The sequence below is a fragment of the Orbicella faveolata genome, unplaced genomic scaffold (genome assembly GCF_042242905.1).
Source record: "Orbicella faveolata isolate gen_17 unplaced genomic scaffold, um_ofav_v1 contig_1, whole genome shotgun sequence".
Lineage (NCBI taxonomy): Eukaryota > Metazoa > Cnidaria > Anthozoa > Scleractinia > Merulinidae > Orbicella > Orbicella faveolata.
Window position 1 is genome coordinate 874706 of NW_028301536.1, and position 15295 is coordinate 890000.

A 15295-nucleotide genomic window follows, 5' to 3' on the forward strand; every position below is an offset into this window, starting at 1 on the left:
GACAGGTGTGTAGAGACTAAGTCATTCAAATGAAGAGAATTTACTTATTAAAAGTTCAAACATGACGCTTTGTGAATTAAGAAAATGCGGTTGTCTTTAACTAACGTTATTCGTTTTAAGTAGGTCAGAATCCGCATTGAAATGTTACACGCGAGGTGAAACGTTTTACGCCTATTGCAGTGGGTACTTTAAAAATCAAAGGGACTCAACTGTGCGTGAATTCGCCACAACAAGTTAACAAAACGAGCTGGAATTACATTTTCATTGAAGAATGAGCTATGGAAATTAGAAAGAAAACACGTGCCTTTTTTCCTTCTTAACAGCTGTCAGCGACCGATGCCAAAACCGTCAGAAAGTCTACGAACAGCTAACTCGAAGCACGTTTTTTCTTTAGCTGTACGGGCCTTTGAGCAATGTAAATTTTCCCTTTTTGCTTTCCCAATTCCAGTCAGTCTTCTTCTCCGAGATAATAGTTGCCACTTTTTCAAGCTAACCGATATTCACAAGACAAAAGGGTAGATAATTCTCTGTGTCTGTTGGGTACAACATAAACACGACAAATATCGGGCTTTAAACGGGCTTTAAAAGCCCTCTGTGACTGGCAGGTGCTAGGATCGTGTTCCCAAGGACTGCGTTATAGAAATACCACAATGGCTATTGTGTTCAGTTCCGCTTCTAAGATTTTGCTCGCTTTAATCAAAACAACGTTTATAGTCAGAAAAGGTAATGCTAAGTTACGAATCACGGAAGGAGTGAATTAAACTTTTCATTTACCTTCAATAACCGTGAACACATCAATTTTAAGGCAGTGAAACACGTTAATAAATCCAAAAGGCCTCTCTAGAATTAACACGCGGTGTCCCGTTGAACTTCCTTGTAAAACCCACGTTGCCATATATCATTACACAAACGGGAGCTCTTGTTATCTCATTTTAGACCCACTGCCAAGCGACTCCACCAGCTACACCGGGAGAAAATTTAACGGATGAAAACATCGAGCTAAAACAAGAGAGCCATTTGGTGTCGTGCAGTGGTAATCACATGTTCAACAGCGTGAAAGAGTAAACATTTTGTTCGCAGAAAATTTCAACTTGTGGCTAATTCAAATCCTAGCAAGTTTCTTTTGAACGTTGTGTGATGATAATTCCTTTTCAAGTTAATTTTGCTGTTCGAATCTTGTTCGTTCGCTCATGAAAAGCGATTAAAAAGGATTCAGAGAGTCATAACAGATGAGTGTTATTGACGATATAGTGAACCAACGCGCGGGAAAAATATTCAGGTAATGTCTTGACAAAAACTAATTGTATAATTGGAATTTAATTTGGGACACGTTTTGTGCAATTATTAATTTGGTGTGTTGATTATATCCTCTCGTTTTGTTACGGCTAAGGCTGTGCAACACAAAAATAACACTCAGATTGAAAGCTGCTGAACAATAGAGAGAAGTTTGAACGAGCGTGCATGGTAATTTTGAACACCTTAAAACCAATAATCTCAAAGATATTACATTACATAAAGCCGATAATCTCAAAGTCGTTTTATGTTATGTTATGTTCATTGCAGGCTAAGAACAACGCCATTTTACTGTTGGTCTTTTATCAAAATTTTTATCCCAAAGGGTGTCCTCGAAAATGGGCAATGTAAAGACCGTGTTAGCAGTGTTAAATGAAAGTGCTATATTCTGTATTGGAAGCAAGGTGTTGTGAACAACATGTTTAGTGGTTTTTCTTTCCAGGTTACAAATATTCACTCACGCTTTTAAACAAAAAAGTGTAAAAGTCAAAATTCTGTCTCACACAAGTCAATGAGTCTGAATATAATTTTAAAGCAAAAATTTCGCGATTACCCGTCCAGCATTTAGACAATGGACATAGAATACACACCGCCTCCACTTGAGAGGGACTCTTGGAAATGAAAAGAGTGCAAAGAAACTCCAGTGATAAATGAAATGGTTACAACGGAAAAGATCAAACATCTTTTGTCGGAAAGCTAAAGCGTAACCTTGAGGTGAAATTAATAAATAACAAATTCTTAGACTGAGCAGGCAAACACCAGTAAATAAATGCGTTAGTTAGAAACCACCATCAGATTCTCTGCCACACTGTCATTTAGTATGACAGAAAATATTCGCACAAATGGCGTTTGATTGTGAGAAAATTTCTTGACGTTTGTTTTCAGAAGAGAAAGAGGATGGCTTAAAAATATTTTATTTTGAAAGCACCCCGACCTTGCAGAAAATTGGGGCTGTGGCAAAAGCTGTTTGACACTTGCAAATTTCAATATTTGGTGGCAATACCTGTGTTTTTATTAGCACCAAACGTAACAACAAATCAACAAAGCATTCCCGTAGCAGTTCTCGTCTTCATAATCCAGCTTATATCTTCAATATTACTATATGTTCCTAGGTCTAAGAGTATCACCGGTTATCATTTTAACAAAGTGTCGAGGCAACCCCCCCCCCCCCCCCCCTTATACAAAAGTCGGTGACTCGAAAGAGCTTGTTTGTAGATTAACTATAATTAATATCAGGGAACACTTGAAGTTAGCGTTTAAGCGTTGTGTTTTGGATAACAAAAGCGGAGAGACATTAGCAAATAGGAACTTTCATGAATTATAATTGTATCTGTCTTTCCTTGAAAGTTATAATTTTTGTCGGTCTTTGAACAGACAAATATAAGTATGACCGAAAAATGTTTGCTGCCATTTGTGTCAGGTCGACATAACAATGTTTTCTTTCGTATAGCACTTAAAAGTTTTGATGAGCAAGGTTGCAATAATTAGGTCTTACAGGCGCCTTAAAAGGTTTAGTGCTTTTAAAGTCACGTTGCCTCTCATTAGAACAATAACAACTTTAATTTGTACATGAGGCAGTATTCAATTAATGTTGCTACAGCGTTTCCCGGCGACTTTAACCAATTTTTATTTTAATCAGGGCCAAGGGTATATATGTAATGTTGGTTGTGACGGTTATCGAATCATAACCCTCTCTTGTCAGCTTTGAGACGAGGGGAAATGTCAGTTAACTAAAACATCTATACCGCCATTAACTAACCGGCGATCGTGTAAGACATTTTCAAAGCTGTGGAAATTATACCAGCTCCTTGTTGACCATGTTGTCAAAGAGTTTGTTCTTGAACTGAAAAAAAAAAAAAACGAAATTTCATAACATACTTGTTATTATACTTCACATGTATTATCAATCAAAGTAGTCACGTTTTTCTTTCAAGTTATTGAAAGCCCTCAACACTGGGTTAGCGGTAAATGCTGCAGATGTTTTTTTAGTTGTCTCGATTTTCCGACATTGTTTTATCCAAACTCCGCCCTTAAAAACACCATTCGGTAGTTGTCCCACAATGCACAAACCAGCTTCTTTTTTAACGGCAGACTTTGCTATTTCGTTCAAAGGGAAGAATTTCTTTGTCTTCAGTATATGAAACTATAAAACTGTAGTCTTGTGTAAAAACAACAGAACATCGAAATTGCTTCGTAACAATAAGGTCAACTGGTTATTTAATAAACCGTTCAATTTTCCTTGAAATAACAATGTGATGTTCACATGGAATGAGACTATTTTAACAAAGTTCATTTCATTTCATTTCTTGTCCAGTTTCTTTGCTCATTAAACACTTTAAAAAAATGGTTTTATCGAATTTCACGTTCACATAGAAGGAATCACCTGACGTGCTGGTAAACTCTCAACTGGGGTTTCCAGTTAAGTTACCTTTTAAAATTTGCAAAAAGAAACTGTATGGAAAAAAAGAATTTCCTATTTCACGAACATCAAAATAAAAAAAAAGTTCAGTAAGACACTACATTTCAGTACGATCTCACAAATTATTGAAGCAGGTATCTGCAATACACTTGTCTCATTGTACGCGATCAATGCAGCTCTTGAATAGCCATTCATTTTGAACAAGCCACTTCAAAGTGATACAATGAAGTGTATTGAAAGAAGTACGTCCACCTGATAACTGCCATGCCAAGTCGACTGAAATAACAGGACGTTTCGCTTAATTGTCGTGAACAAGTTCTGAAGGACTAACGGAAGAGATTTTTAACTTCAGAATTCGAAATGACAATCTTTGAAGAAGCACCGAGTAAAGAGAGCGGGAAATTATTAAGTTTTAAAGAATTTCAGTGGACCAAATAAACCATCTTTCTTTTTTATGTAAATGGTATATCGATACGAGGTTACCGGGATGACAATTGTTCCATGGAGCGTCCTTGTTACTGAATGACCACATGGTAACTGCTGAGTTGAATCAAGGAATTTCACTGTAAGCTACCGTATGCATAGACGTAACCACAGCATGTGAAGTAACAGGAGAGTCGATATCACTGAGGACAGATTTAAATCAGGAGAGATACTAGAAATCGAACGCAATGCAAACTCTACTTTCATACAATGGTGTCCTCATGTCACGAGCACTAGATTCTTCAATCCGATAATTGTTCGATTTTTCGTTTCGATAACTCGAACCAAAAGCCTTTTCCCTCCCCTCAGTCAAGCACCGTTATTTTACCCCCGATTTTCTTGAACTACCCGAATTTTCAAACCAATTGCTCTCTTGGAGGTTCGAAAAATCGGCTTTTATACTTTTGTACCTTTAAATCGACTTTGATACCGTCTCTACACTCTACACTAGCTTAACAACTTTTTATCTTTCATAAACTTATATGGAATCCTTTCTTTGGGGTCGTCATTTTGATTACCTATTTTATATTTCCTGCATAACCTGTTTACTTGGTTAGTTCCTAGTTCAATTTTGAGGAAGATGATATTCGTTCTTTTGACTGAAAGGTTTCAGTCCCTTTCTGATTAGGTCATGTTCCAAAGGCACAAAATTCTCGCTTCTGAAAGAACAAGCGTTGGAAGTCAACTGATCTCGCAAAATTCCAATCGACAATTAGAGACGAAGAGTTTTGTTTTTCTTCACGACCCAGACAATTTGAACTAGATTTTGCCACCTGTGCATTGTATTGTTAGGGACCGTAACGAAGACTGCTTGAACAGGCATATCCTAAAAGTGATCAAAGAGACAATGGATGTTCCCGAAACAAAGGATGGGAAATATAACAATAACTAGAGAGAGACAGTCTAAAAACCAGACTGGATTCTGAAATAGGCTCGCCCTGACTGCTTTGCAGAAGAATATTTACAATAGTAAAGACATCAATTCGCTTAACAACGAAATTTACTTGGCTGTTTACTTCAACCGTATTGTTTCCTACACAAATAACTTAAGTTAAACTACAAGAACCTTTTTTTGTGTGGAAGGTTGTGTGTATTAATAATAAAACAACATAAACCTTTGATGCTTCTACTAAAAGCGTACAAAAGATTTACCCAATCTCGGTCAGAAAACCACATATCTTGTGAATATAATTTACAAAAGACTACAAAAATGCAACCGAAGGAGTGTAGTTCATAAAATATATTTATTTAAAACTTTTATCTAAAATGAGTGACAAAAACCTCGTTTCGTTCTCTGACATATTTTGACATGTGCACAATCAGGTTTGAAAATTCTCGGAAATGATTGTTTCAGTGCCTTACCGTCAATTCTTTACCGAGTTATTTTTAAAAAGTACTGTAAACTGGACCAGTAAAACACCTAAAATTAAGTAAATTGAAAATAAACTGCCAGCTTCGATGTGACTTAAAATAACTTGTCATTTTATTTATATGCTAAAAAAACTACTCTTTTGTACAATGGTATTTATCCGGCATTTACTGCTGCAACTTGGAGTTCCGTAATGAAAGTGGGGTGGCAGATGGAAAAACTCTTTATTGTCGAAAATAAAACGCACGAAAAAGGCAACATTGACCGAATTCATTTTTTAACAAGCGCCTTTTCTGATTAAAACACAAAGGGTTAAACAAAAGTTTATCTACAGTTAAAGGCTTATTGGTAAGTTGTGCTTTCAACTTCCTCGGCAGCAAAGGACAACTCTAGATCACTAATTGAATCCTCTTCCAACCAGTCGCAGACGTCTTCATCTAATGCGCCCACCAGCTCGTTGTTCTCCGCACAGCTGCAGCATTTTTCAAGTGAAAGTAACCCGCAGCGCTCGCAAGGTTTTAATTCATCCTTCCCTCTGGGATGACTTACCAAGTTGCAAATAACTTGATTACATAAGCTCGTTGTGGCAGTTCTTTCTTCCCCATTCCACGTAGGTTCTCTGTTGCCATTTTCTAATGGTTCCACACTTTCTCTGGTACCTTCTTTATTTTCCCGCCGAACTTCTACATGCGTCCTATTGTCCTGTTTCAGGAGACTCTTGGTAGGTGTACCTGCACCTTCACTAGCATCACTGACATGTGGAACATGAACATCAAGGAATGGTTCGTTGTTCCATTCATCATCCCAATCAAAGTCACACTGTGTAGTTTCTCTGTTTCCTGTTGAAGTATATTCTCCATTCGTATGTAAAATCTCTTGCATTTCAGAGTTAAATGAATCACTGCTCCTGTGATTACCCTCCCGATCCTCAAACTCAGCCGCAAAATTGCAAAGTTCTTCATCATCACAATCATCTGACGCAAACTGGAAAAAAAATCAGGATTGACGTAGTGTTATGTTCATTTTCGACATGAGTACATGGAGCAACTCAAAGTAAGTTCTAGAAAACCCATTTAATACATGTATGAGATGAAGGAACGCAATTAACATCTAAGATTCTGTTCTTTTTTCAGGGAAGGGAATACGTCATCGGCTTGAATAACTTTCACTTTAGTTAAATTACCTGAGGACTTGACAATGGATTAATATTTTCCGGAATGGGCTTATCTGAAAAAATGAAATAAAGATAAAATGTTTGTATTGGAGCTGACTGGAGTAAGTTGCAATGGATGACATATTAAACTATGTTTCAATTCTCCACTATTAGAACAACGACGACACAGTAATTGACAAATTGTGCAACGGGGGTTTGGTACAAGGTTGGCGCATGGTTGGTCCAAGGTTGAAGAAGGGTTGGTGTAAGTTGGAACATGGTTAGCACCCGGTTTAAGCAATGTTGGTGCAAGATCACTTGGAGTAGAGTTAAAAAAGCGCTTCAACGGGCTTTTATTCCATGAAATCGTATTGTGGATTTATGGAACGGCCTGCTTGTAGCCATCAGAACAATTGATCAATTATCATCGTTTAGTACGAAAGTGTATCAGTTTTATATTAGTAAATTCAACTTAAATAAGGATAAATTTTTATAGTTTTCTGATCACGTATTGTTGTTGCGATTTGTCAATATTAGTATTCTATGTATTTTCTATCTTATCTCAGGCAGTTTATTTAAAATAAGGAATCTAGAATTCTGTATAAACTGGCCTACATGTAATTACTAAGATATCTCCTTTTTATATTTTTAGATATATTTAATTCTTTACTTTATTTTATTTTGATCATCTGTGTAATTGAATTTGAGTTAATTATTTTATAAATAAATAGATAAATATATAAATAAATAAAAAAATGTTTCGTTTGTTGTCGTTTCTCCTCTTGCTCTAAAACTAAGATTCCAAGTTACAGTTTAATCCAGGTTGAGGAGTCGCCATAAATAATTTCTTTTTCATTTATTTTGACTATATAATCTGCTGGGTTCTTGTTAACCCACCAGGAGAGCGATAGTCAATGTTTTTACAATCAGGGTCATGACACTTCTGGTAGTATACACCAAGCCTCAAATCTGCCACCATCCTGAAAAGACAAATAAAAATCCTTCAACTTAGGGATGCTTTAAATCGTTTCAACAATGGTTATCGTACAAAAAAAAATTTGTTTGTAATATAGGTGGTTGAACGCACATCATTACAATAGTCCTTGAACATTACACCTTTACCAAGGTGTCTCTATCGTAATTTAGCATAAATCTACTAGCATTTTCTCATGAATGCCGTTCTCTGATTGGCCACGCTACTCACTATCTATTCTGTTTTAGTAGAAATCAACTAGCGTTCTATCACGAACGTCGTTCTCTTATTGGCTACGCTACTCAGTATCTATTCTGTTGTAGATAGTGAGCAGCATAACAGTGTACGCTTGTTAACCAATTGACGTCCGCTTCTTTGCTTTTTCGAGGTGTCTGTAAAGAAAATTTAGATAAAGTTTTGAACGCCTAGTAGATTTATACTAAAACAATTAGATTGATCGCTCTCGATTTCTATGCGTGATAGTTGATTCGGGCTGCGCGATAGAAATCTCGAGCTCATAATCTAATTGTTCAGTAGATAGTGAGTAGCGTAGAAGTTTGCGGTTGTTGACAAAATGACAGCCGCTTCTTTGCGTTTTCGAAGTGTCTGTGAAGAGGGTTAAATAAAGTTTTGAACGACAAGTAGATGACTATTCAAAAAAATTAGATTATTCGATCCGGATCTCTTTGCGTGATAGTTATGACTGCGTGACTATTTCGCGTTTTATGTAATCATAAGTCAAAGTTGTGCAGAATGAGCTTCACCAAATCACAAGAATAAAGCAACAAATCTTAGAACAAAGTAACAAACTCGTGAGTGTTCGTACATTATATGGTTGCTCTTGTGTGGTCTCCCAATGTTCTCACACCAGCGGTTCTTGAGAATGTCGTAAGTCAGCAATTTCCCTGTACAAGGAATTATTTAAATTTCTCTCAATGAAATGATATACAAAATTAAAATCAAGTTAAGCCTAATGTCTTTTCACGGGAGTGTCTGTATCGTTAGCTGACTAAGCTAGTAAATACCTTGTGGAAAGAAGACCCATCTTCTGACCTCACCCTGCATTCCACCCTTGTTAATGACTTGTGATATAAAATTGTCAATCTCAGGATATGGAGAGTGTTCATAACCACTCTGGGAAGACGGAGGACTCGCTGAAAACAAAAAAATCCTTACTTTCAGCCAAGAGTAAGAACATTACGCAGTCGTCTTGTCAAACAAAAAACAAAGAGAAACGTTATAATTACTGAAGAGACTGAAGGTGGCTCCCTACAGTGTTACGATGACACGCGCGCTCAGGCGAGAGCTTTAGTGATCTGCGCACGCTCAATAGAAAACGTCAGGGTTTCCTATATGTTGTGACGTCAGGATGACCCCATTCCCCACAAGGCAAAGGTAACAGTGAATATTCCCGCGTTTCCTTCGGTGAAAACGCACAACATTTGGCGGAGTGGTTACAACCGTTTGACTTTACGTCGAGGTCATTTATCAAGAAAATTTGTCTGCAAAGTTCTTACGCGAAGGGAAAAGACATAAATTGGCAAAAAAAAACAAAAACAAACAAACATCTAAGAAACAGCTGGTTCAACCCCAACTATTTTCGCACAGTTAAAAATTCTCATCCGACCGCATTCGATTGTACTGTGAAAATTTTGGAAGATTTCAGCGAAAAAACTTCTAGAAAATCGCTTCATGAAGTGAAAAAGTCATCTGTTTACATGGGTAGCTTTAATTCAAGATCAAAAGGCATTATTTTACTGACCAGAGATGACTGCAAAACACTATTTGATCATTGCTTATTACGTTTGATAGGTTTGAATGACCTAGGAAGAGGAGCGAACGCGAAAACCAGCTTTCAAAATATGTAAAACTAGCGCGCAACACTGTAAGTGAATACTTTATGGAGCCACTTCAAAATAATGAAGTTCCAGTCAAAAAGATCAAAATCGTATTCGGTCTAACGGAGAGAAACTGCACCACAACAGGATCATTACGGCGGCCATTATGTATATTTTCTGCATTTTGGGGAGACCCTTTTTGATGCTGTAAAATGTCAAATTAATGTTTCTCTACTTCACAATTTAGCAATTTAACAAAATGTAAGTATTTAAAAAAACACCAGATCTTCCTCAGTCTGGGATGCGTCACTCGCATAACATAATTCAGCCAATCATAAGTCAGCAAAATATTTGGCCGATTCTAAGTTCCAGTAATATACATCTACCTAAAAAATATACCTGAACACTGTGATTCCTTGTGGCAGGGTCTCTTGGACGATTTCACACAGCTGTCACAGGTTAACACTTTCACATCCTTTCCTCCAACTTGCATGCTGTTTGCATTAGAAAGGTGTTAAGTTTCTTAACAAGCTTATTTAAACTAGAATTGTGTCTATTATCCTGTACAAATATTGCATGCCAAATATATACAATGTAACAGTATCTACAGTAGAATTCATGGCAACTGAAGTGTTTAAAACAATTAAGCAATGTCCCTCATTATTTCCACTTAACTTCTGGTATTGTTAATCATAAAGCTGGTACTGTAGTTTAGGTACAAGCATCACAGAATGTTCCTTTTGGGCAACACTGACTCATGGTACAAGACTAGAAACTTGGTATTGACAGCACCCTTAATGTTTATCTGGTACATCAAAAGGTGAAGACAAAAAGATGTGGTAATTTACCGCCACATAGATCGACAATAAATTGCTCAATTAAAAGCTCCGATATGTCCTTACCTAACATTGGAAACCAGTGAATCTAGGAATAACAAGTAGTCAGGATCTTTTGAAAAACTTCCTTTTCTATCCTTGAAACTTGGCTGAAACAACAGTAAATTATACACTCAGACCATTTAGAAAAAGTTATGAATCAGTTTCCAATTTTTATTGCAGTGAGGCAGAGAAGTAACTTTTAAAACCAACAATTTAATGCATTCAATTCAAATACATGTAACTTTAGATCTTTTGACATTTTTTTGAGGGAGGATTCAGTCTCACATTTATCACCAACCACAATGGCTAACTAAGTTTCAATAACCATTTAGTAAAACTAACAGTAGAGTAAGCAATTCCATAAACAGCCATTTCTGTACAATTTAAATCACTTCAGTCCACTCAAAAAGTTGCCTAAGTCATTTATTCATAGGCATTGTAGTCCTGCCTATGGTTCTCTCTCTTGGAATTATTGATAGGTTGACCCTTTTTATTGGCTTGAAAATGCTTGAACTATAGATGATAGGCACTTACTGTTACATTATAGGCACGCAATGAGTGCAGACCTCTAAGTATCCAAAGTGCTAGCTTGCATTACAGACTGTACACATGTAGAAACAGGTAATTTATTTAACAATACAACTGTTCTTGTACTTGCACACATTTACCTTAAAGGTGTTCTGGCTGGATACTAGAAGATGGGAATTTCTCCCAATCTTTGTTGATTTGAAAATTCTAAAGTTTCGATTCTTGGTATAAACTCCTGTAAGTTAAAAACTAAATTAGTCACTGTGATAATCACAGTTGAAAACAACAGATGCCACCATTTTCTACCACTTTCCATCACGACGTTCTACATGTTCAGTATGTACATACAATCGCTTACTTGCAAGTGTAACATACCTTGGTCACAGAATGTCCCAAAACCGTCTTTTCCATCCTTGATGATAAGTTCTTGCAATTCTTGGAGGCCAACTAGAAAAATTACATGTAAAATGTCTTCAGGAAACATCTTTCTCTGTAAGTCTTACTCTGCACTTGTTTCTATTGTGGTAGAGTGATATCAGCCTTATGTGCCACTTAGGCACAATGAGGGTTATGATGTATGAAGAGTGATTTTCATTTGAGTGTTGAAAGTAAATCACATCTGCTTTAGTTTTCCATTACTACATGTATGCTTTAAGTGATTTGCTTAAAAACCTTGTCACTTTGTCATCCAATAAGAAGTAATACAAACTCAATCTTGACTTAGTTAGACTATTTATACCTGAAGCACAGCTTTCATCTTCTTTCTCTCCTGTGCTTTCACCAACATCAGCAAGTACATTTTCCATCGACAGCTCATCCTTGGATGTTGAATGTGGATGATCAGTATCACAGTCCACATGCGTTGACATGTCCTTGTTGTTTGGCATCCCAGATCCAAGGCCAAGCCTCCTTTCTAATAATGCGCAAATGTGTCGCACAAAGTTTCCTGAGAGATGAAACAGCATTTTAAGAAATATTTCAATATGAACATTGGTTTTAGCACAACAAAAAAGACCTGTTTATCACCAGGGTTATTGACCTGATGGACACCCTCCCCTTCTGTAAATTGTGTGTACTTTTCAAAGAAAACTAATTTATGAATTGCTTGAATGAGGATAATTTGAAAAAAAAATCTAAAAAGGAACATGTGTACCAAAGGCATCCACAGTCAAGTGTCGATGGAACCTTTGATGAATACCCTCAGTCAACCTTCGGTCAACCATCAATCAACACTCCATCGACACCTACATGTAGGACACTCAATCGACACTCCATTGACATCTTGGTCGACAGCCGGTTGACAGTCGCCTAATTTTCAATCGATGCATGTGACTCAGTCATTACTCGGCCGACTATCAACGAACTGTTGATCAAGTGTCGATCAAGTGTCGACTGTGTATTGATCAGGATGTCGATCAAGTACCGATCAAGATGTTGATCGAGGGTATCAATCAAGTGTATCAATTGACACCCAACTGCTGATGCCTTTAGTACGGATGATCCCAGAAAATAACCTCCCATGCTTAAATTTGACCCACATTCCCCTAAGAAGATGTCACCTTCCCGGCCACATTCAAAGTAAAAGACACCTACTTTTTCAATCATGGCTAGATTCTTGTTCATTGGCAGTATGAAATTAAGCAATTTTTATGCATGCATCCAAAAAAAACACTGATTGTTTACTTTTAACACCTTTAGGGGCTACACTGCACATAAAGTCTGAGCAATTGCACCACCTTGATGAGAGCCTCAAGGCTGCGCCAATTAGTGCATAAGTATTAGCAACATGTGCAGACATACTGGTACAACATTGTTTACCAACAGCACCAGAATCAAGTAGTAGGGGTATAGATGGTCCTTGAAAACTGATGGGTCTCGGAAAATTTTCACCAAGTCTCAAAATCTCGCGACTCAACCTCGCGGTGGCCTAGAAGGGACATCACCTTTTTTTCTCTGTGACTCCTTTTTTTCATCCCCAATTTTTTTTTTTTTCGGACTTGAAAAATCTCAGTCTTTGATCTTTAATGAGGGTCTCATTGTCTCGGCAAGTCTCGGATTTTACCATTCTATACCCCTAGTAATGACATGTCTATCTCACCAGCATGGATATTATCCTTAAAAACAGCACCAGGCAAGTGGAAGATAAGATGTCTTGAAAACTTGGTAGGTGTGCTAAAACCACAATAACAAATTGTTAGAAACCCAGGAAGATTCTAGTTTTAAGGCCCTGCACTACAAAGTTAGAGGACTCAAATCACTTAGGATGTATTGGTCAAGGATGTTGAAGTTCAGAAGATAGTTTAACAAACGTTTATACACATGTGTAACTAACCTTGAATCCAAATCTATAATAAACTTTCTGCCGCAGGTTAAGTCATACATATCCTGCAGATGGTGACAAACATACTGCAAAAAGAAAATGACACAATTTTAAGTGGTTTAGGTGTCATTATAACACTATGGTCATGTGCATGTAAAGATACAGTGTGACCAAGATTTTGAAAACATCAAAACTAGCATATAACTACCAGTGCATGTAGGTGTAACTAAAATTATAAGTCACCACCTTTGCTTGTTAAGTCCAGTGAGACATTCCTAGGATACCAATTTTAGTAGGGGAGTGCTAACCAGCTCTCCTAATTGTGACCAGGTCAAGATACATTATTTTCTGATATCTATTTTCAGACCCAATTGACTGATTACCTACGGTGGTTTACAGTACTCTACCAAACTGAATATTAATACTCTCTTACACTGTATTCATTTGTAGATAAAAAGACATTCAAGTTAAAAGAGAACTCAAGATGTTTACATATTATGCTCCGACTGTGGTTTTCTTTGAGGAGGCAGCATGGCTGAGTGGTTAGGGCACCGGAATTGAAATCCGGAGGTGAGGAGTTCAAGTCCTGCACTGAACACTAAGCTGGAGTTGTTTCTCAGCAGAGCCTGGTTCAACTCCTCAGTCATGCTTGTAAATAGCCAACTGGTCTGCCTCCTGCCAGTTAGAATTTTTAAGCTTATTTGAAATATTTCTTCCTTTCACTTTAAATGTCACGCTTCAGAACTAGCAAGGTTTAGCTAAATTCATTGTCCACTGTAACAATTTTTTTTTCTTAAAACCCATACTCAATTTCAGAACAAAATATAATGTAGCATAATCCAGAGTGTACCTACACTCATTTTTTGGACCAATACAGCTCATAACATACTCTCCGAAGGAGCAAGCACCTATATCCACAGCCTACATCAAGAGTACCTCATCCTTGATATAAATGTTACCTTTATAAAAGTTTCAACCATTTTGGCTCCATCCTTCCCTGGATTAAGGTCACTTTTGAACTCCAAGTCAAAGTACAGCCTACAGGCAGCCCCTGGAACGTACAAATTATGTCGTCAAATCACACATGTAACAGAACCTAAAAATACAGTGTAGCACTAAATGCTTAAAGATACAAAAAGAAAGAAAAAATGGAAAAGTACCTTCAGGTATAACTTCATAGTAATTTCTGTTTTCAGGAGAACACTTCCTGTCAATTAAAATTCCTCTATCAGGTTAGGTCTATTTAAAGCATGTGGTTCAAAGTAACTAAATTTATCTAAACATATGGCTTGAAAGAGTGCAGACAATAAAACTAATTGCCCTTCAACAAGACACACATCTAACTGTTCTAACTGTTGTGCTTTACTCTAGAATTTGCACTTGGTTTATTATCCAAGTAGTGATAAATTATGAGGTAAGTATCATGGTTCCACTGTTTTTGCAGTGTGACAGTGCCTGGTGGTTGCCGCTCACAGGGTTGTCATGGTTGCCCTACAACTCGGCTCTTGTGCACAGGGTTGTCATGGTTACCCTACGCGCTTGGCTCTTGTGCTCAAGGCTCCACTATCTTTCCAGGCACCTTCCCCAAGCTCATCTATTGTTGATGAGTTTAACTGATTTTTAACTAAAGTCCCTTTTTTAGGTATGTAATTTGTGATGCCCTCATGTTTTGTTCAGTTATAGTGAATACAGCACAGGATTCACTCTCTAGTAAACCATACCTTGTGTAGTTAAACCAAAACTGGGGTAAAGTGGCAACAATGTAGAAACGTTTTCCATCACAATCCTTTTCTCTAGCAAAGACATGAACATCCTGCCAAAAATTATAAAAACTTTATTAAAATACTTCACCTTGGTCTTTAACCCTGGAAGTGTAAATTATCTCAAACACCAAATGAACCTACTGTACCTCTCATGGTTAAAAATCAGAAGGCTCATCTCACTTACTTGCTGACAAGTCTTAAGATAATCAAAGGCCATTTGTTGACGAGGGAAGGTTTCAAATATAGGTACAGGGTCATCTATCCTGATTGATTGAGAG

General features: G+C 37.1%; 1 protein-coding gene across 1 annotated transcript in view; it reads right to left on the reverse strand.

Annotated features, from left to right (window-relative positions):
• Positions 1–5420: 5420 nt before the first annotated feature.
• LOC110051095 (DNA-directed primase/polymerase protein-like) overlaps positions 5421–15295 on the reverse strand; it is an 11192-nt gene continuing 1317 nt past the window's right edge. The window contains exons 3-18 of the mRNA XM_089283567.1: positions 15202–15280; positions 14976–15067; positions 14415–14461; positions 14214–14305; positions 13267–13340; positions 13033–13106; positions 11674–11880; positions 11310–11381; positions 11075–11169; positions 10431–10513; positions 9928–10022; positions 8716–8844; positions 8517–8595; positions 7615–7697; positions 6748–6791; positions 5421–6548 (exon numbers count right to left, since the gene is read on the reverse strand). Of these exons, the coding sequence (XP_089139693.1) occupies positions 5907–6548; positions 6748–6791; positions 7615–7697; positions 8517–8595; positions 8716–8844; positions 9928–10022; positions 10431–10513; positions 11075–11169; positions 11310–11381; positions 11674–11880; positions 13033–13106; positions 13267–13340; positions 14214–14305; positions 14415–14461; positions 14976–15067; positions 15202–15280 (1987 nt within the window). The 3' untranslated portion in view covers positions 5421–5906. The remainder of the gene's footprint in view (positions 6549–6747; positions 6792–7614; positions 7698–8516; positions 8596–8715; positions 8845–9927; positions 10023–10430; positions 10514–11074; positions 11170–11309; positions 11382–11673; positions 11881–13032; positions 13107–13266; positions 13341–14213; positions 14306–14414; positions 14462–14975; positions 15068–15201; positions 15281–15295) is intronic.